The following is a 23,491-nucleotide window of genomic DNA, read 5'->3' on the forward strand; positions in this document are numbered from 1 at the left end:
TTTTGGATGACAATCTTACATCTGAAACACCAATGTCAGATTGACTATTGATTGTGATGTAGGATATAGATCGTTTTCTTGATAAAAAAAAAAGAAAAATAATAATAATAAAGATGCAGATAAAGTTAATCTCGACAAAAAATGTGGGTGAATTCCATTAAAGTGAAAGATGAATTTTTCCTGACACACCAAAAACAGCTGTTTTGCACCTAGCATTATGCAACACTCAGMATCTTGGTTCTAACTGAATAAAAAGCCCCAAACATAAGGGAAGAGGACATAGCACAGTTCATGCCATAGCCTGAACAGAGAAACCACTGTCATACCACAATAGAAAAAACTGTGGGTGTAGTTTGTCAGCATAAAGTTTGTCTGGTAAGATAATTCTTCATCCTGCAGATGTTTTTTACTTTTTGTGCGGCTTCTATCACTACTAGCTTCCACTGTGACTTCTTCTCTTCTTCTGTGGTGTGCCAACAGTTTTATTAGAATAACTCGGATATTTTACCACATCACTGCGTTGTAGTTTAACCCTCATGAATGCGCAGAGAAAATTAAGACTTCTGACAGTTTTTGTCACGAGCAGTAATTGGCGATCCAAAATTAAGCGTCTTCACTCTTCCACAACTTTTCTTGTATTTTCAGTTGAAARAGAAAAATTGCTAAATGATCATTTGTGCCCCATAAGAAATGGGAAGCAGTCAATAGCCGTAATTTATCAATGTCTGCAGCAGCCAAACTGCAAATCAAGGAGATATTTGTTTTTAAATTGAATAACAAATTTCTTTACCAGCAGCAGTCAATGATGACACTTTGTACAGCGCTAGCTTGCGTTCATTATTCACACCACAACAGGGCCCTCTGCACGTACGCACAGTAAAGATCTTTAAAAAGCCCGAAAATAAATTAAGTTTTTATTGCAGCAGCATAAGTGTACACTAAACAATTAAGAAAAACTCAGCATTTAATTTCAGTATATTTATTCAACAAGAAAAAAATATCCATTGTTAGGAAATATCTGTTTTAAAAAAAAATAATACCGGTGACAAACTTAATGATTTACGTAATCATTTTTATAAAATAAATCGAACTGAAATATTTTCCAAATGTACACCTTTAACTTTTAATTAGTTGACTTCCTGTTACCCTTGTGTTTAACCTTCTTAGGGTGGGTGGTATGAATGAAATCCTTAAATTATTGAGATATTTTAAAAGGAAATCTAGGCGTGCCTCTTCCAGACAACTGAAAGTTTATCATCGTTGGATCTGCCAGCAAAAAAACAAGAGTCAAACCAACACCAAAATGTTTCACCAGTCACTAACATACCGAATTTAACAAAATAAGGGTTGATTTTTTTTTTAGAAAAAAGAAAAGAACTGTGTGACATTATGCTGCTGCAATACATTTATTATGACGGTTTTTACAACTTTTCACCAGGAGGGCCAATAATTACGGTTAGGGCTGTAAACATACCTCTTCTGCATTACTATTACCTCCTCATGAGTCAAAAACTCAAAGACAGAAGTGCCACCAACAGCCTACTGGCAAATTGATAACTGTTMATAAAMCTACAGAGCAACAGTTGAGGAGTRGATTGTAGTGCTATTTGTTCATTTGCATTTTGTGGTCACAAGTTAGCTGTAACTCTCAGATAAGGAAGCAAGAAACCACACTTTTAGAATAACTGCTGAGAAACACTTGAGATGTCCCCACACCGTGACGCATTTCTCAGACATTGATCAATTTCTTCTATATATTTAAATTATATTATGATATACCTTCAAACTATTCATTGAAGATTATGGACAATGGATAAAGACAGTGTCTACATTACTGATTCAAACTTATCAGCTATTCAGGTATTCAGTTGTCGATTCTCAAGTGGCAGCTTCTGCTGGAATGCGGCTTTTCCTATGAACATTTTCCAATGTCCGATGCTAGCACATTGTTTGAATWGCATTATAATATCTCCGTTGCTTATCATGGCTGGATAAATCCATCAAGCCGCAGCAGTTGTTTTCCAAACGTCAGTCAGAGGAAATAGAAAAATGCACATAAAACCCTGAAGAGTATAAATCGGTACAGTAAGCATCTTGTGGGAATGACAGATCGGATTAATCAGTGAAAATCCGGTTTCTCTGGGAAGGTGCATCCGACCCGTCTGATGATGACGTTGGCTGCATAGTGTCCGGCCCGGATGCACTCCTCCAATGACTGCTCTTGGACAAGTGCAAACAGGAATCCTGAGGAGGAAGAGCAACTGAGGTAACTCATCAGAATCAGAAGTTTYACCATAAATCTGATGTTATCACGTTTTAGCCACGCACWCAGTTGTTTCCTGAACAAGGCCCATGTGATGGGAAGTCCTATGTAAAGCTGATTAGCATGCAATTTCATACCTCCAACAAAGGCGTCTCCTGCTCCGTTGGTGTCCACAATGTCATTCTGGTCGATGTCCAAAACGGGAAACATGGTCACTTCATCACCTGTGGTCAGGAAGTGAAACGATAGTTACTTGAAACGCCTYTAATTCTCTTTACAGTGCAAATGTATTTATAGCCATTTAGCTTTTTCACATTAAAACCACACAAGTCTATTTCTTTGCGAAATACCTCAAAAGGTCACATTAGACATTTAAATCCCTGTCATATACTCCTTGTTCTGGCAGAGGATGACCCTTCGGTCCAACGTGACGTCCTTTGCAGGCCATAAACCAGTTTTCTTGCAGGAYTTTGCCGTTTTCAGTTTCATTGATCTTCCCCTCAACTCTGACCAGTTTTCCTATCCTTGCTGAAGAAAAGCATCTCCACAGCATCATGAYGCAACCTCCATGTCTAACASAGTTCTGGCTGTGCGCAGGTCACTTTTCTTCCTGCACAGGTGTAGCGTTATAAGCGGGAGTGAAAAGCAATGCACAGAACACTGTTGAAATGTTTTATTTCTAAAACCAGTTAAAACCTCACGTCATTGTCCTTCCACAGAATAATTATGAACCACTTTGTGTTTTGGTTTAGCAACATAAAATTACAATAAAGTGCATTAAAGTTTGTTTGTGATTTCCAGAGATGAATAATGTTAAGTAATCACTTAGCTGAGGATAACATTCTGCTGTGCGAGAGAGCRTTTTAGTTTGAGTAATCATATGTGAAATATTAGAAGATCTTTGAACTACAAACAGTTTGAATCTGGAACAGCTCAGATCAGATTAACAGCAAATGCTGCCGCTCAGATGTTCGTCCTCCTAAAGAAAACTACTTCCCACATCACACACTTGAAAATGTTTTTACTTTTCCTCACTCCTGTCAACCTTAATGCTTGGTGTGGACTTTTATGCCCCCCTTGGGATAAACTCTCCCAGCTTTGGTGATCAAATGTGTGCAAAGTTAAAGASCGTCAGCGCTAGAAGTGGTTAGTTTGTCCAGAGCCAGATGGTTGATTGAAATTAAATAAATAAAAAAATAAAAAGGATAAATAATGAAATACAAATATAAAACACAACCAGATTGACCAATATTGTATGTATTCACAACTACAACTCATCTGAAAGAACTTTAAATAATGAGAAAACTAACATGTCACTTTGAAGAACTACTCAGAGCCACTGGGGAAAAATCTGATAAGAAATCTCACAWAGATGTACAAAATCAAGGCTTTTATTCTTACCAGTAAGGTGATTATATGATGTACTTATGTTAGCTTCAGCTGAATACTAATGTTTGTTAACCGCAAAGTCAGCTTTTCTTCAGCTCAGTTTCTAACAGCAACAATATTCTAATGTTTATTCCTTTGCTAGTCTTGAGTGGTTCTTTGTGTTTTAACAATCAGTGAGAGCAGCAGTGAAACGTCTCTTCTGTTAAACTATTCCTACATGATCTTAAACAATCCCTTTAAGACACTTCAATATATTTATCTGGTGTTTGATGTTATAAACCAAAACAAAGTAGTGTAAAGTTGTTAAATAAATTGAAAATAAATTGAAACACAATTTCTTTTTCTTTTTAATCAAAATCTGAAAGGCGTGGTTCACTTTTGTATTGAACTCTCCTGATTCATTACTTTGCAAATCCAGCTTTCATTGCAGCTAAAGCTTTTATTTGCTGGGGTTTTGACAAAGTTTCTCTGCTGGATTTTGTCTGTGATAAAACTTGCTGTCTTGCCTACTTTTATCTCAACTTCTTTTAACGTTTACATGAATTATTTTTCAAGTACCATCAATGTACTGCAAAAAATGAAAAATAATAAAAAATGCTGCTTCTAGGCAAATGGTTGGCCTCTTCAACATTCCCAAATTCTATCATAGACAGTTTACAATCACAAAGCATCTCAACAGTACAGGAGCACAAATATTTCATGCTGATGGTGTCATTAGTTTAACAAAAAGCATTATGGAAACCACCACTCCATTTTAATTGGTTTTTAAAAGTTACTCTTTTCTATGAGTGACCAAGTAGGAGAAGGATGAAAATCTAGAGGAAATATTAACTTTTCAGACGGTGGGCAAGCTTTACGCGCCTACTGTTTTGGATTAACCGCAGCGCGAGGTCAGTGTAGTGGCTTCACTTTAAAACTGAATCCATAACATGAGAGTCTTTTTATTATTTTCAGAGGATTACGCTGAAATCACACACTGCTTCAATTATCAGCAGTGTGTGAACTTCAAAGACGCTCCCGGCTTAAAGCGGAGCGAGGGGTGGAAGGAAGAGGAACAAAAAAAATCTACCAGATGACAAAGTCTCGAGGTGTAGAGTGACATTAAATCAGCAACTTATGTCAGAACAATGTAAACCACGCACACGATCTTCAAACGATCCGAGGGCCCCGGTGCAGACGCGAACCTTCAAGAAGGTGTCGGAGACAAAAGACTGACATGCGGATGAAAGTAACAAGAGGAGGCTGACAGACCTCTTATTGAGAAGAGACACAGGGAGTTTAAGGAGAACATGAAATAGAGAAGAACTACAAAAAATTTGTTTAATGAGGCTCCCCGCTATGTGACAAGGGCTCAGAGTCGATCTGAGCAGCAGATGAGACACCACACCTTATCAATTTTTTAATACGTTAAAGTTCCYGCCCTAAAGAGCAAGAGACAAACCCGCAGTTGAACACCTGATGTCAATGAACGAAGCAGAAGAAACTCCGTGTGCAGCGAAAAGCTGCGTAACAGATCATGTATCAATAATGTATCAGATTAAAGAGTTCAATGGTGTTTTCATAACAGCACTAATTCTTGTAAAAAGGAAGCAGCTGACTGATAAAAAAAAAAAAAATTACAATAAAACAAGAATCCTTTCAGGATCAGCTAATTAACAACATAAAGACTTTGTTTAATTAATGCCACAGATGAAGCCTGAGAGCCCTCCTCTCTCTTGAAATGATTAACCACACGTAAAATGCGTGCTTACAATAAATTTTAGCTTGTCAGTTATTCTGCCGTTGAGTGAAGTGGAGTCGTTGGATGTGGTCGTGCTAATTCGACGAGCTTTGCAGATGCCTTGAAAGGCTGAAACTGCTGCACTTGTTCTCCAGAGGCCGGTGCTMAACACGGCCACATCGTCTCTCATCAGGATTCTCAACTTTGTACTCAGAAGTATTAGAACTTTGATGCTTTTGCCCCGTATTAACCACAAACTTAAACAAAATAACAAGAAAATATTTTTATTTTATGTAACAAACCAACAAAATGAGAGACAACTTAAAAAAGTTTCTGAAAAGAGTGCTGTGCATTTGTGTTCTTCCCCCGCCTCTAGTTTTTTTTTCTTCCATGTTTTGCTGTACCGAGACCGATACAGCAATTTTTCTAGCAACTACGACGARCTTCTCTGTCCCAAATAAAGAGAAACATCCCCACAGCATAATGGTACCACCACCATGTTTCACTGTGGGGATGGTGTGTTCAGGGAAGTCTGTTTTCCTCCACACATAGTGCTACTTCAGCGTTCTTTCAGCAACAGCTAACTTCTCGTCAGAAACCTAGCTTGAAAAAAAGTTAAAAATCAAGATTTTTGGAGTGTGACTAAAACTCGTCGACACCTGAGCTGTGCATCTCTACGGCTCCAATGCTGTCATGTCTTTGTAGATAGTTGTGCTTTAATCTATCTATTGTACTTATACTGATATTAAATTGCACACGTTTACTATGTGCTAATCAGGTCACTTCTGAAAGCAATTAGTTGTTGTGTCAAAGCATTTTCCATTGAAAATACATGTAAATCATTTCTTAGTTCTTCATATAAATCTAATTAGATGGATATCTGGTTTAAAACTAAATATTTGCTTCAACGTCTATAATTGGTTTTAGATTAYTATTATAAGTCTAAACATAGACCTATTTGAATTGTGATTAAAGAATGCAAATAAAAAGCAGGCTGCTTTACATCTTGATTACTGAGGCAGTGAGTTATGGACCGAGACATTTGTCTTTGTGCAAATATAAGCCAGCTCAACTGTTTCTATCCATCTAGACACATAAATATCTCAGCATATTTATCATTATTAAAATGGTTTTAAAAAACAAATGTAAAAAAAGCACTCATTTATTTTGTTGCTGCAACACTACAACCGAAAATTGGGCGAAATTAATAAATCAAATTGTTCTACGTTTTCTATCATTTGTGCAATACCACATTGTTTTTTTGTAGGTTATTACACACTATTTAATTCTAAGTTTACGCCCCTTTTCAGGTCCATTTTGATTGGTCTATAACTGCACTGAGTTTATCAGTATTAATCACGGCTATGAATAGACATAGCTACTCTTGTCCAAAAGAACTCCAAGTGCAGATTTAATGTTGAAATGGCGAGCTGAATACAAAATGAACATGTTGAATTCAACATGTTGAACCATGTTAGCACAAAATTAAAATTTGAGAACCATGTTAGCACAAAATTAAAAYTGAATACATTGAAGTTTGTGGTTATAACTTGACAAAAATGTGAAAAACTCTAGGCCGAATGAGTCATTTTGTAATAAACTCAGAGGGAGACAATTATTATTTCTCTTCTTAGCAAAATCCACCTATGAGTGCAAGTGAATAGTTAAGCATGCTCCAAAAAACAGTTTTTACCCATCAGAGTACTTGGATTTATCACTTACAAGCAGATCTGTGAATTTTTATCTTATTTTCACGTTCAAGTTTTAGCAAGTTTGCACGATAACAGAGTAGACTCTTTTCAAGCCAATAGTTTGGTTACATCTTTTAAGTCATAATAACTCTTGAATTTGCCACTAAATGTTTTGCAAAGCATCYTGYCGTTGCAACCTGCATCAGAGACGATTACACTGAGATTCTGAAATCAGTTGTTTTTGTTTCAAGCCTCTGCAGTCAACACAGCTGCTCTTTATCACACTATTTATGGATTAAATACCTTTCGAGGCCTCCAGTTTGATAAAAAGTAAATTAAATTAATTTTACATAAAAATAATACAATTCTAATAAAAACAACAAAAAAAACCCGAATGGCTCCTTCAGTGTTATTTAAAGTAGCTTGACGATCTTAATTACATTTGGTGACAAAGACATTTTGATTAGACTAATTACACAAAATCAGTGGCTCCATTCAGGCCTTTATTAAAGACAATCAGGAATCGCTCTCAGTTCGGGTTAAAAAAAAACCTCAATACCTCTCCGGTGGATAACCTAAAGAACTTTGCTTGGTTGCCTGGGAGCTTTAGTTTTATAGAAAGTTGTGCATTAGAAAGTAGTTTGTAAAGTCGCTATTTCTTTAGGTGAAGCTACAGCTCTACAACTGGACTCAGATTGGACGGATAGTTTTGATTCTTCCAACTTAGGATTTTGGAATACGTTGACAAAAACGGCAGGGACAAATCTCCAGAAATGAGCAAGAATTTATCATACAGGAGGAAACCTGTGATGCTGAAAATGCCAACAGGTAGGGACATGCAAAATCATTGCAGATAATTCTCAGTGCCCTTTTAAAGACGGTTGTTCAATACATAGATTGACATTGTTTGAAAAACCAGGCCTTTGTAAGTCATTTTCAGGTTTGCTACTGGAAATAGAGTCAACTTACTTCAGCGAAGGAGGTTAGAATCAGGAAGACTGGAGAGAGCCGAAAAAGCTTTTTCTTTTTTTTTGGCTTTGACACCAAAAGCAGCCTACGCTGAGTGGACTGCAGTGAACCTTCTATCGTATGGTGACATTTTAATTGAATACAGCAGCAAAGAGACAAAGAGTTAAAAAAAAAAAACACAAGAAGAGGATGATGGCTGTTTTATGTGCAAAACTGTGGTGCGATCAGCTGTGATGAAGCATCTGTCCCCTGCTGAAAACAGCATTAGCGCTAACCCTGGTGGTGAGACAGAGACGAGCAGAAACAGCAATGGAGAAAATTGTGCTGCGATAAAATCCAGAGAGCATTGAAGAAACTCTGTTCGACCTGGTGCTTTGTGCTGTGTGTGAAGGATGTCCTGCATGTTTATATGGAGCCGTTTAGACTCCACAGTGATGCATGTGTGAATATTACGAGCGAACAATAAAAGTCCCAAAGTATGATTCCATGGGGTTTTTTGTCAGTAGCACTGATAAAGTTTGCATAGGTAAGAAAAATAAGGCAAGACTGACGACACAGAGAAAGTAACATAAACTGATGTGGCAGAGCAGAACATTTTGAGAACATATTCAGTGTCCTGGGCCTCTATTGTCATATTAACTTAGAAAAAGCGAGTCTGTGATTGTCAATTTTAACAAGATCAAGTGGGTAATGCAAAACCTATTTTAATAACACAAAAGGTAAACCAGAGAGTACACACCTCACAATTTTTTTTTGTAGATATCCTGATTTGTTTGTATGCTTACATTTTATTTTATTTTTTACAAACTTTCCCACTTTGGCTTCTTTTTTGCAGCAAATAATACTAAAAAGTATATTGTGTATGTGGGCTTTTACAGTTTTAGTAAGACTTTGCTATTACATCCTTTTATATATTAAAACCCAAGAAGTAGCAGAGGGTGTACTTTCTTTAAACATGAGATGCGAATTAAACATTTCTTAGCATCAAACAGAGCCTCTCTTTCTGATTCCTGACTTAGAAACATTGCTGATGAGTTTTCCAGAACATTTCCGCGAAAGGCACATCATGGTACATTAGACCTTCGATATTTCTCATTATTCATGACCGCAGTTTGTATTCTGCTGCTGGGGGAAAGTTCACACGACCTCACCGATGCAAAATATTCCATTTGACTGACACGTCAACTCAAGTTACACTCCAACAATTCCCTCGTTGTCTTTAACAAAGACCTCATTGGCAAAAAATCTGCCACGGACATGGCAATAAGTACTAAAATAAAAAAATAAATAAATAAATAAAATAAAAAAATCCTTCTGCCAGAACCCTCTGACTCTGTTGTTACTGGCTCACAGAGCATCTGAAAACATCACTTCACTGCACTCACTTCACATTTCACAATAATGAGTCTGGCAACAATTTTTTCAATCAATAAACCTTTGCAGAACGCTTTTTTTTTTTTTTTAAACATAATGCTGTTCTTTTCAATTTATTCTGGCAAAAAACAGGGGAGCAGATTGGTGGTGAAGATGTGGGAGTTTTGCAAGGCAGCGCTCTGACAGGTAATGCGCACCAGCAGGGACAAAAAAATAAATAAAATAAAATAAAAACTCAAAAGGAATTCAAATAATTCCTTCCAGTAAGGTGCTGYATAATTGTGTGCTTTGTTAATTCACACTTCATAATTCCCTCTTTACGGCTCTTGAATGGTGGTGATTAAAAGAAATTCTTTCAGCAGCCATCTCTTTGAAATGAGTATCAATTAAGTCCTTTATTACTGGCTATTCTTTTTGGCAATGACAACCCTCAGCACAGCCGTGACTGAGAAAATGCTTTCTAATGAAAAGAAAAAAAGTTGCTGTTTAAATAAGAGGACTTCAGCTGCTTTTGAAAAATGATCATATGCAGCAGTGTTTTGACTCGGATTACTACAAGCTATATCGCTTGTGTTCCAGAGTTCGATATTTTTTGCTTTGACAGGTAGAGCACGGAGCTGTCAAGTCATTAAAATTAATCATCTACACAAGTAAAACAATGAGTTCATTTCATATGCTGCTCTCACCGCTGAGTGAATGGGAGCTGCACATGAATATTTAGCCCAAGTGCTCGACAGAGATTCAGGGAAACATTTATTTATTTATTTATTTTTCCTTTATGTGAGAAACTTCCCAGAGAAACGCTCCTTCTGGAACGGTTCCCGTTGCGTCGGAGCCAAAATCCAGGGCCTCAGAGAGGAAAGCAAGCCTCACCGCTTTTCTTGGCAAACGTCACAGGTTAGAAGCGAGCTGACATTCAATCTGTTTCCCTATCACGACCGGCATCTTTGCTCGCAAGTGAGTTATATAAAAGAGGACATGTGCCCAAAATTACTGAAACCGCAGGCGAAATATCATCAGTGGCTGAGATCCTTTCAGAGAGTTTGGGAGGAGGAGCCTTSAAAGCTGATGTGTCAGCGAGCAAGAAGAGAAGCGCCTGGTAAAAGTATTCATTCCCCTCCAAATCTGTCATATTTTGTCACGGTACAACCACAACAAATTAGGAAGTAAATAAAAGCTCCAAAGCTCCGGGAAAGAAAATGTCAAATGTGACATGGCGGCCATTTGCATTCAACTTTCCTGAGAAAATACTTTGAAGAACCTTTTTGCTGCAGGTTTTGCCGACCTGAAGACAGAAACTTTTCATYGGCGAACCCAGGCTCAGACCGTTGGTCACTCAGGTATGACCAACAACTGAATGCTCCGAGAGCCAGTTTGGAACAACATCCATAATTTTAAAATAATTCACTGAAGTCAGAAAAATACTTTTTTGAAGGCCTTGCAATTAGGAGTGTGTTAAAAAAAATAAAATTCTGTTTGCATAAGAATTGCGATTCTCATTTACTATGATTCTGAATCRACATAAAATATTTGTCTTATAAAACAGGGCAAATCTGCTGGCTGTCRGCTGTCTCCATTTTGTAACTAATCAGGACATCCTGGAACATAAACATGAGTGAAAAGCGTCACAATAAAGAAGAAAATATAAAAAARAAAGGGCGAGAGATTCAACCAGGCCCATCTTCAATGAAGGCAAACATTTGGACTTGTTCAGTTTGAGATATGCTTTTACTGTGAGCAAGATTTGCAAAATGAAAATGAGGCACTTCAGGAACACCGCGAATGTGCGAAACCACGATACGCCACACCCGCCCATATAAAGCTCTGTGAGGTGTGTTGTGTGATTGGTCAGACGTTTGCGGGTGTGTTTTACTTCAAGAAGTCCGCCTCCACTATTCAGCTTTTAAATCCGCAAGCGATGTGAATACTTTTGGGGAACATTTGAGCAAACCAGAAAGGAATTGTGTACATTTGTACAATTCTTCACTAAATTACTACAGTGACTGTCGAATGAATAAAAACGATTGGATGGAAATTGAGATGTCGTAGACAGAGGAGTCCGTCTGCAGAAAGGTGTGGCCGTTTTGTTAAAACGAAATGGAACCGAGCAGGAAGAGAGTGGAAAAGATACTGTAGTGACTCCATTTRTCATTCTGCCTTTGCAAAGCAAACCGTAGAAGATCATTAGGGCCCTTTGCACTCCTATAGACTGAAGCAGAAATCATTGTGAATACTAGCTTTGAAWAGATTTTGCACCCAATTGTGTCCAAAAAAAAAAAACAGAAAGAAAAATCTGAACCGAATCGTGARGTAGTAAAAGATGTTTAGTAAACATGAATAAACTGCAAACAAATTMGTAGAAAATATTCACGGTACTCTACGAAGTCCTTACCGATCTCCTCAAAGTGAATAAACGCTACTGCTCCTATCAAGAGGTTGAGATCCCTCTTGAGAGTATMACTGCAGCCACCACCTGTCTTGGAGGAGAGCTGCTTGTTCCAGAGGTGTGTCTGCTTGTGAAGCAWTGACTTTGCTTCCACATGACAACTATGTGCTACCTTCTGCTGGTCTGTCACATCAAATCTCAGTYTCACATTCTGAACTTTGTGGTTGTAGCGTGAGGAGAATGTGAACAAGTTGCAGCTGGAGGTTGATAATTTATTCTGTCGAATATAAAGTATGTAACACAAACATCGCACTTTATTAACGGTGTTCAATTACCATGTAAGTGACTCCGCTTTCCGCTTTAACGGAAGCTAAAGGAGAAAATCATTTTTGCTTCGTGTCTGGCATGAGCTTCATCCTCCATCTGACGTGATTAACACATATAGATCGGTATCRGAGGTAAAAATCTGCCTGCCTTGCCCCGCCGAGAGCTCTAAAACTCTCAGAGGAGCCGAGTCAGGCTTTATCAAGTCCTTATCAGCGATTACAGCGGCAACCCCTGCTGAATGATGGTTTATTAGATCTCCTCCCTGTTAAGGTTCAGAGTGTGGCGATCGTAATTACCGCAATAATGTATAAGCAAAGGCCTGGTGTAATTCAGCAGTGTCAGAGGCAGCTAAAAAAAAAAAAAAAAAAAGAGCCATTTCAACTTGCTCCTGGCACTTACGCGTCACATTCGAAAGGGTTTTGTGTTAAAAAGCTCTGAATGAAGGGCTGGAAAAAAGAATAACAAATTGACATCTCTTTTTGGAGAATTATACCACAGGGAAAGGCATTCTCCCACCCTTAATCACTATAAAATGGTTTATAAAATGGTTTAACATGACACACAGAGGCTGGCAAATGATCAAATGCTGACAGGAGGACAAATTGCAAACAAAATGAGAGATCAAGTTTATTAGAGTGCCGCCTCTGGGAAATGAAAATCTTTAATTCTCTTTTTACATTGACATTTATTTGGCTGGTACGGATCGCACGCAGACAAACACGCGCGCACACAAATCGCTCGTGTTGCACCTACGACAGCTGTAACAGCTCCACCGCAATGAAGGCACAGTCAATGACATTTATCATGTTTGCCTTTGTAGATGACATCTGAAACACATTGTCTTTCATCCAGCCAGCATTCATCATGTATTTTATATAAAGTTCACAGCGGCGCGCGGCTGTGTCTTCGTGCGGGAGCAACGAGGGGAGCAGGCAGGAATTATCCATCACCTCCAGCACAAGCGATGGATCCTTATTCCTTTTTAACCCTCAGGCCCGTCGATAAAAAGGCTTCTTGTAAAATTCCCCCCTGAAAGTAAATTCCCTTCTAAGAACTTCACTTTAGATATCAATATTTAAATTGTTATTGGCTCATTACTTATTTATATGCAGAATAATTTGTGGCCAGGAAAAGAATCTGTATCATCATTTATTGACTAGACAAGGATTTACATTGTCTTGCAAGTGCTTATTACCACTTAATCATTTCCAAAAATGGTCTTGTTGCAACCACAAACTGAACTGTATGTGGATTTTAAAAGTAGTACATGACTTTAAAGATGAAGGAAAACTGTAGTTAATTTTCAATTAACTTTTTTTTTGAATGAATAACAATCTGAAAAGTGTGGCGTGCTGAGAAAATTATAATTGCAAGTCTCTGAAAGGATGTCTTTTGCAGTTTTGCACACCCGTGACTGACAGCTTTGCGTATATTTATTTGCAAAACTGCTTAAGCTAAATCAGATTGGCGAGAGAGTATCCGTGAACAGTATTGTCTTTGATACTCTATTAGATGTAGATCTGTACTTTAACTGGACCGTTTAAACATTTGGCTCGAAACCAGGGGATTTCAACTTTAAAAACAGCTTTGAGGTGTTTTTTCCAAGGCTCTGTGCAAAAAACAACACTCACAGAAAGAATTGTAATTTGCAGATAAAAATTGCGGCCCATATTGTGATTTTGAAACTTTAACCAACTTATTAGCTTTTTCAAATTTTGATCGTTACAACTTAAGAACATTAATTTGTTTGGTTGATAAGCCACATCCAGTGGGGAACTCTGGTGGCATTCAGCCAGCAACAGTCCCCCCAAAAAAGCTGGTTTGTTTTCACCACTTATTTATAGCCCTAAACAAAGCAGCAGCAGCAGCATATTTGCATAATGACAACATCGGYGTCCATTGTTTTCCCTCTAAGTGCTCGAACCAGCTGCTACAAGACAGCTGATGAGTATTACTGCATCAGGATACGCCGCTGACATTTTTTGTTGCATGTCACAGCTACTATATCAGGACTACTTGAGAGTGTGTTGTGTGACCAGTGAGTGTAATATTAGGCAGATGACACAACACTAAACAATGGGTGTGGCGCCTGTTCCTCTCAGATAAATTAAGCGCAATTTATGAACCACAGCGACTAACAGGAATATCACGCCTACTTTATCTTTTTATCATTTCGCCAGATTACGATCGCAAGCTTCTGTGTACTTCGTTTGGATTTTATATGGTAGACCAACACAAAGTAGTGCATATTTGAGAAGGGCAACAAAACTCACTATCTGGAAAGAGTGGCATGTGTTTGCGTTCACATAGCATGSTGCCACTAGCACCATTTTAAAAGTTTCTCATTCTTATTAGTTAAATAAATGACTTYCCTTCCACTACCTTTTATTTAGGGGTATCACTTTCAGGAGACCAAATAATRATGCACAACACACTTGTAAAAATTGGCGAAAGTTTCTTTCCACTTCACATTCTGGAYTCTTGTTTTGAAAAAAAGAAATTAGCAGCGCTGTTGTGACTGCAACGCAAAAAGAACCTTCACAAGGCACTGTTAACTATTATATATGCTTATAATTACTAGCTGACTGAATCATTAAAGATAAATTATCTAAAGAATTTTACTTTACACATTATTAATATCCGAAGGGATACTGACAAAACATCCGAGAGGAAGAAATGTCGCAGATTTTCTCAAACACATTGGTTTTCATCAATTAGGCTGCAAATCATCTCAGCATTATGTTTGAATAAGTAACCTTGACGGTTTYCACTGACACGTAACATAAAAGGTCACATTTATTAACATTCATACATCCTTTACAACGTAGAAAGAAGTTACACTAACTGATAAACTGTATGCAACACTGTATTCACTTTACAAGAAAATGAAGAGGCTACAGACGTGTCTTTTTAATACATGATTTAAAAGACATTGCAGCCAGCCGTAAATATGATTTCATGGCAGAAAAGTTGTGTGTACAAACAAGAGTACTCCTGCTTGGTGTTGTTTTTACAGCACAGCAAAGAAAAGTCCTGATTGCTTGCCACAGCATTTTGAGTTGGGCCAAAGATGCAGCATCTTCAGCTAAAAGACAACACAGAGGCTCCCAGGTGTAGAGGAAWWTWTWTWTWTTTTTTCTCAAGCTGATAACATGAGAACTCATTACAGCAGGTACAGTGAAACTTTAGTGTTCAGAAGATATATATAGCAAAAAATTTAGCCTYTATGTATTGTGYTATAAGTCTGCACAAAACAACATTTTCATCTATATGCTCTGCATGTGAAGAATGACAATAAAGCTTGTCGATCTTAAAATGTTTATAGCAAATATATATTTGTGAGAAATTCAGCTGCTGGTTTAAAACCGCTAAAACTTTAAATTATATCGTCCCACAATCTCACAGTCCTAAGAAAAAGAACTTGAGTAGTTTTCTCGAGCAACATAAAGCTGCCCGTCCCCCACATGTTGCTGAGCATCTGGCTGAAAGAAGGCTAATACACACTTATTATTAGTCTTAAAGGTCAAGGGGAATATTTTTAGGAGATTTGCATAGCAAACTACAAATTTATCATCATCAAAATATCAGCATCCACAACATTTATATCGCAAAGAACTGCTYGGACTGCAAGAATTAATAGCCAATTAAACAAATGCCATGAATGACATTTGCCAACGATATCAGGCTTTTCTGATGTCGTGTCCCATACACCAAGAAGACATGCATCCATCAAGCTTTCACTGGCTGATTCCCTATGCTTTTCAGTCTTTTTTCCAGAAAACAAAACCAAAAAAGATCAACATTTACCACAGCACTGCACTACAGGCTATTTAAGTGAAGTAGCAGCTTATTTCCATTTAGGCATAAAAGCCTTTTTCGCTTTCTATTTTCTGATTTAGACTWAACTGAAAAAGGTCAATCAAAAAACATGCGTTTTAGTTCATCACTATGTAATAACACTGACAGCAACTAGATGTAAAACAAACACGGTGAAACTGTTCACTATTTAAATGTATAGYCCAATAATCTTAACYTGAAAAATTCTGGGCCCATCAGAAGACGCGGTTCTGAATCACTTGTGTTTCTCTTGTAACTGTACCCTTCTGTGGGCCCCAGCGATGATTGATATGTTACCTACAGGCCAGCTCTCTCCATGCTCTGCTAAAATGAACTGAACCACAAGGGCAATGAGGAGAGACACCCTGTGGCTCCGAACAAAGGCAAAGGTTCGCAGTTATTATCTGAAACTACCCACCGCTTTTCTCACTGCCCAAAACTGCACTCCTAGTTAGCATTCAATGTAAGATCTTAATTTTATTAATATTACATGTAATTCTTGCTTCTCTCTTGTCAATAGTTCCATTTTAAAAGGGTGTTTACTGAACTTCACACTGATTCTATAAACTTAAAACCCTCAGAAATATAAAGAAATCCTTGGTTTCTTCTTCTAGTGTGTAGTAAACGTAATTTCCTGGAAGAGGAGGATTTATTCTTGATTTTGGTGGCTTGTGAAGCTTATTGGTTTATAAGTATATAAGTTAACTTAATATGGCCGTAGTTCTGGTCCCGAATATATTCTGTATTAAGAGGAAATGGATTGATTTCAGTGAACAAGCTCGGTCCACTTCTCACAAAGGTCACTCTGCAAGCATTTGGCACAGGAAAGAGAGAAAAAGAGGGCAGGATGTTAGAGTTGAAGCATTAAAAATTGCCGAGGACCAGCCTGGAGTGTATTCAAGGCAAAGTTAGAAGTACTTCACAAATCAATGGCTGCTCTCTGCATCCCCCACACTTCTTTTATGCTCTGAAATGACAGAATGTAGAGCAAGCATTCTTTGCCTTTTTTTAAACATCTGGCGTCAATATCAGAGCTTCACTTCAAAGACATTACTGATAACACTCTGGCCTCTCCAGTCATCTATTTAAAGCTCAGCTCTCTGCAGTTCGGAGATATAGGGTTTAAGTGAAGGGTAAATATGTCCAAAAGGGGCCAGTGCGGACAAAAAAGCAGAAACCTACCAACAGTCGCAACGGTGTCGTCCTTGCCCTGGGTGAAGACCACCAATCGCTGCCTCTTTGCGTTCTCCTTGGGGAGGTTTTGGGTCTTGTGCGCGATCACTGCAATGTCATCCGTCTGTGAAAACACCACAGAAACCCAGGAGGGGTRAACATGTTAAGTTGAGTGAAAGCATCATGAAGAGCATTTTCGGAGTAGTCAATCAAAGATCACAAGTGTTACTGAGAGCAGGTCAGATTTATTTATTTTATTTTTCCCTATCCAGCCAGACGGATCAAGTGATAATAAAACCAGATGAGCTGGTGTGAAACGGATCAATAGGAGCACGCTCGATGATGCTTCCATTGAAGTTGCTAGAGGGCCTGGAAAATATTACAATGTCATATTCCCTAAGTGAGATGAAAATGAGAGTGTGAAGATACGCTTTTTTGTCAGATAACGCTGCAGTCTGCGAGCAGCGGGGGATAGGCGGTGCATGTACTGTATCGTTCTCCTCCTGAAACAGGCCATCTCTCCTCAGCATCTGCACGGAATGGATATTCTCGCCTGGAGACGACAGAGCTCTCCGGAGTGCTTGCCTTTGATCATGAGAGGGATAAAAAAAACCCACACCTGTCAGTGCTGCTTTATTATTAACTCATCATGATGTACTATGAGCAGGTAGAATGTCTTTATCGCAATCTTCCAACGAAGTGGACGGCTTCTTCTGTACATCGAGGAGCTGAAATTACAGTTGCCACGGACATCTGTGTCAAAGCTAGCACTAAAGCAACTTTAGGTTGAGGAAATACTGTGATTATGGAAGCAATCAGAGAGATAGACTCCGGCCCGCACCAGCCACTCTGCCTCACTCGAACCAATGAGCTTTTACACCTCTAAATGCTTCCCAAACGTCCTTTAATCAGCCCTAAGAGGTCCGGGGAGACCCTGGGCTGAGGGAAAAATGGGTGTAACACTCTAAGTAAGTGCTAATAGTGAGGTTAATACAGAGGCTGTTAGCAGGCGATGGTGAAAAAAGAGCAATTTGTCACTGTGACTGCATGTAACCACAAGCACTGAATGCAAAACCACACCGGGCTCCTGCACATTGTCGCCCTCAGGTTTTATGTTCGCTGACATAAAATAGACATACCTCCACTTGGGTTCAGGAGCTGAGAGGTTCTAAGAGCATGAGGTGGAGGTGCACCCATCAGGGCACGCATAATAACAAAAGGTAGGCAAAGGCACAGGCTCCGTTTCACATATCAGAAACACTCACCTGACAACTTCTTATAGAGAGAAAATGACGTTGGTGGGGGGGGGCCAGCAAGCTAGAAACGGATTGACAAACGATACGGTCAATTTGGTTCACGGCTGACAAATGGCAATATTTACGATCGCAGGGCGACTGATCAGACATAAATCAACAAAGCGTGAAATATGAAAGCTTTACAAGGGTGTTAAATTGCGTTGCTACGTCGAAGCCACCGAGAAACTGATAATCTCCACCGCGGGCTGCTTGGAGGGAAAAAAAAAATGCTGCAGGGGAGAGATTCAATTAGAGCTGTGATGCAGAGAGTTCTTTTGAGCATTTAAAGGAAACAGATCACAATCAGGAGACTTCGTTCAGATCTGCTGATTGCTGCGTCTGGGAGGACAAGCTCTTTATCTTGTATTTATACTGAAGAAGAGTGGCTGTCATTTGTGTTAGTCATCCATAATGTGATGATAACAGTGTTTCAGAATACATTAGGAGCACATCACGCTGTGTCTTGAGGGTTAGATCCTAGCAAYATTTAATTAAAGTTTCACTAAAAAGGCCTAATTAGTGAATTAACAAGACTTCTGATGGACTGAGATCAACCTCACTGTCATTATAGGACTCAAAGTGCTTAAAGAAATCTACATGAGTATATTAGCTTGTTAAGCGTGACAAYACTAGAAATAAAGCAGTGGCTTCTATGTCCTGTTTGACATTTTGTACTGAAAGGACAGAAAAAAGCTCCAGTTAAAAATGGCATGACAAAAAATATGTGCTCGCATTTTAAAGCACCCCAATATTTCTTGTTAGAGTTAAGCTCTATCCGTTTGTTCTCGACATGTGATTAGCATCCAGAGAAGTCTAAGCTATTATTATGGGCCTTTGAAATATTTTCTCTTGCAATACTTTGTGAACTCTGTAGAAAGAAAGAGAGAATGACAGACGAGATACGAATGAGTTGAGAGCGCGAGCGCTGCTACTGGCGTTAGTATGCTACTAACGACAGACGTTAGCAGATAACATTCTGTCGGTGCTAAGCTAATGAGCTTTTTCACAGTTTTTTAACCAGTTCTTTTTAAAACATATGGCTAGATGTTAAGCTGGTGTTRGCATTAGAATCTAATAAAAACATTTATACGTTTCAAGCTATCGGGATCTTTCAAAAGAGCATGCGCGTTCGATGACATGCTAAAATCACAGCGCCATGTAGTGGCCTGGCATGACAATTACAGCGGATTCAAGGTGTCTCGGCCATGCCGTCTAAGCGTGAAATTTTTCCCCACTCGACATCCGAAAATACCGGCAGTTTCCAGTCAGTGGTCTCGTGTACACATGAATTTGACTTGAGAATAGTTCATTTTCCCATTAACTATATTCCTTACTCATCCAGATCTGGAAAACACTTACAGACTTAAATTACATACTTTTTCCAGTCTTGCCTGCCCACATATTGACCCTACAAACCTACTCCATACTGTTATATATAAGCAACAGTGTTTTCAAAAGTTGTTACTGGAAACATTGAAGAAGTAGCCTGTCAAAGGAAAGTACAATTCTCATCAGAAAGTGACAAAAATAAATAAATAAAAAACACTTCACTACTGTGAAGAAAACATCTTTCAGCTACAACCATCCAGAAATGCAGTGGGTACAGTACACACCACTGCTGTTATCTGGAGGAAAAAAAAATCACATTCATCCAATGCAATTTCACAGAGTGTTCTGCCAAATCAAGTTGACACAGAAAATGTCAAAGAACTGTAACTACTCGCCGAGTCTTGACTTTGCCCTTTGTGCTGTTTTTTTTTTTTTTAACATGAGGCCCCTCCATTATTACCTCCTCCTCCTCCTCCTGCCTTCATCCCGTCTCCTCTCTTAAACCTGTCACTGCCATCAGGATTGCATTTCTATTCTAGTCACGTTGATCACACCGTTAGTGATTCTGGATGACAATTATTCACACAGAGCAGAGCCATATTCAAGGCGGATCTCTCTCTCTGAAAGATGGCACTTAAAATACCTGAAAAACAGAGATCTTGGCTATCTGTGCTTTTGTTTTTTTTTCGCATTTAAATAGAGATGTGGATAATGTGGAGGGAAGAAAAAAAAACAAGTGAAGGAGAGACTCGGGGAATATTCATTTTACACTTAAGAGGCAGCCCAAACAAGCGCTGCAATTTTCATCTCTATAATCTATAACAAGTGGCTTTAATTTGGGTGTTAAAGGAGAGTGTTTCCGTATGGTGTCATGGTATAGCACTGAGCAGAAACCATACAGTAACATCCCTGAGTGCGACGAGGATAATGAGGAGGCTTTTTAACCTGGCAACCTGATGAGCTTCGAGCCTGCGGAGAAAGGCTTGAAACCGTGCCCAACTTCTCAGCTTCCCAAGAGGCTTTTCAAAATTCAATAAATAACATCTGTAGGCGATGTTGGGTGCAGACCGAGCGAGTGCGTCATAACAGAGAGCGGGGCTGAACAAAGAAACCATGACGACTGCCTGGTTTCCATAGCAACTGCTGCAAGGCCTGGAGAGTATAATAGCACATCAATCACTGTCCAAAAGGAACTTCATTATCAGCAAAAAATAAACCTTTAGGATCTTTTTTACTGTTAAATTGCCGGTCAACTCACCTCAAAGCCCAGCTCTTTGGCAAACGTGGCCGCTTCCTGGAAGAGATGAAACACGCACACACACACACACACACACACGCAGACACACGCACAAACGCACAGAGACACACACAAATGAGCAGTTAATTACAGAGTCACAAAACAGAGCACAATGTCCAACCACAGACGTGAAGTGAAGACATCTCGTTTCCCCCTCGGCTCCTCACATGTCACATGAGAATAAGTAACCTGAGTTAGCATCGCTCTGCCAGCTCCTGATTTAATAGGCAGGCAGCCCACCCCATTTAAACTATTATCAGACATCATCTCATCTTACCGCAGCAGCGTGAGATAACACTACATCAGCCTGGAGGCTTGAAACAACCACTGAAACCATGAATATGTGCTGGTATGTGGGAATCCCCCATCCTGCAGGCATTCAGCGCCTCGTATAAATAGGTCGCTTTAGACTCTGAACAGGTGCACTTTGCATACCAATACTTTTTCTTATTTAGGTTACATCGTTTCCCTAAACATGCAAACTTTGAAATGCTTTATAAAGCACTAAATCTTTAGCTTTCAAGATATACAGCTGAAAGCAGATACTTTGATTCACTGTGTAAAACAATATACCGTAACTTATTTTTTCTTTGTATGAAATTAAGTTACACTTTCCATGTCTTATGTCCATTAGGATAATAAAAATTATTATTAGTTTTGACAAATTCAGCAGTTTACATATCTCTTGCTTCCATTGAGTTGTACGTACTAAGTCGGCATACTATTTTATTTTCTGGCGTATTCAGGAGAGCGTTGCCACCTCCACCCGGACTCTTATTGTCCAGTGGCCCTACAACTCTTCGACCCTATACAACTGTAGAAGGCCGAGGAATGGTGCAGTTCGGGACGCTTTTACAATGGAAACAGACAAAATAGCGTAGCGACCCACACCGACCYGTGTCGCACTGCTCAGTGGAAACGAGGCATTACACTAAGACTTCTATGCCTTTGAACAATTTGTAAAAGCCTAGATGATACCACGGCTTTGCAGAATTAAGCTTCTGATTAATTCACAACGTCTGAGACAAATAGTGGCGCAACATTGGACCTTAAACATACTGCGTCCATGTGTGACATAATGGAAAGATAAAAGAAAATCAGCCAAGAAATCTGGAAGGAAACTGTGAACCTCTACAAGTCATTGGGTGTAATTTCCAGAAGTCTAGAGGTGCCGCATTCATATGATCAAACATTTATATGCAAATACACAAGATTTTGCAAAAATACTTTGTGACGATTCTGGTCGAGGGTAATAAAAAAATTCTTAAAATTCTAAAAATGTTATAAATTGAGAYACAGAACACAAACAAACTTTCAGATTAAGCCTATAGCCGTGTTTGTTTTAATGTAGAATAAACTACAGATTATTCTATCTGTAACTATTGGGCTATTAAACAATGGACATTAATCTTAATAATTGTTAAGAATAAAACACTACTGAAAAGAAAAAAGATACAAAACTATAAATGTAACTTATAAATGTATTTTAAAATGAAATAAATGCAGTCTTCAGTATCGTGTAAACGGTTCTTTCATGACAGCAAGTGTCGGCGCTGGTTCTCCTCTTCGAGTGGAAACAGATGCTCATTAAAGGTGATCAGTCATGTGAGGTACATGTTTGGCATGTCAGGATTTATTTACAAAAAGTGCTTAAATTGTCTGGTTTAACTCTTTGTTTACCTTTCCAGAGGAAAAAGCGGTTWAATTTTTTGAAAAACAGGGAAATTGTTCTCGTACTTCTACTCARTTTCAGTCAGCTTGTTTAAAGAAAAGCTAATTCTTTTTTTGTTAACTTAAAAGAAAGAAAAATGATATGGCTTACAGTTCTTTTATCCGCAAAATGGGTAGAGAATGTGCAAAAACAAACAKGGTGGTTTTAAATGCCAGTAAAGAGACGTGTGTCAGCAGGTTGACATTACTGCTTACTACACTGGCAGCTGCAGTGTTGAGGAATATTAGGCGTGACCAAAAGTTGCCTCTTTTATCGACTGGATGCATTTCTATAATTTTACGGATCGAATTGGTTCTAACCCTGCCCCCTTCAATCTGTATTCACTTTCCTTTTCCAATCGATTTCTGAGCAGAAGTTCCCAGATGGTCCCATGTCACAAACCATCTGGCAGGTCAGGTTACCTTTGGTTACCAGATGGCATGTAATGGCAAAGTCAAAGYCTACAATGAGCAATGTAATCCAAATTTATGCTGCACATCTATTTTTTTTTTTTTTACAATCATTCTTACATCTCTGGTTGTTATTCATATAAATGTGTCTTGAAACAACAGAGAAGTACAAAATGTAGAAAACACTCAAGCTGTGAGAAGCTTTTCAATTCCATTGAAATTCCTACTCTYCTGCTCTGCATGCATGCTTGATGCATGTGCTAAATTTTTGTGAGTTTTTGTAAATGCTTAGGTCTCTAAAAAGCTGTAAGAGTGACATG

At 38.6% G+C, this 23,491-nt stretch overlaps 1 protein-coding gene across 4 annotated transcripts in view; it reads right to left on the reverse strand.

The window, feature by feature from the left end:
- Positions 1–1,382: 1,382 nt before the first annotated feature.
- Positions 1,383–23,491, reverse strand: part of LOC103481485 (adenosine kinase-like) — a 178,324-nt gene continuing 156,215 nt past the window's right edge. For all 4 annotated transcript variants that reach the window (XM_008436958.2, XM_008436959.2, XM_008436960.2 and 1 more), the window contains 4 exons: positions 21,012–21,047; positions 17,139–17,253; positions 2,401–2,487; positions 1,383–2,244 (listed from right to left, as the gene is read on the reverse strand). In XM_008436958.2, the coding sequence (XP_008435180.1) occupies positions 2,120–2,244; positions 2,401–2,487; positions 17,139–17,253; positions 21,012–21,047 (363 nt within the window). In that variant the 3' untranslated portion in view covers positions 1,383–2,119. The remainder of the gene's footprint in view (positions 2,245–2,400; positions 2,488–17,138; positions 17,254–21,011; positions 21,048–23,491) is intronic.

This window comes from Poecilia reticulata, linkage group LG19, assembly GCF_000633615.1.
Source record: "Poecilia reticulata strain Guanapo linkage group LG19, Guppy_female_1.0+MT, whole genome shotgun sequence".
Taxonomy (NCBI): domain Eukaryota; kingdom Metazoa; phylum Chordata; class Actinopteri; order Cyprinodontiformes; family Poeciliidae; genus Poecilia; species Poecilia reticulata.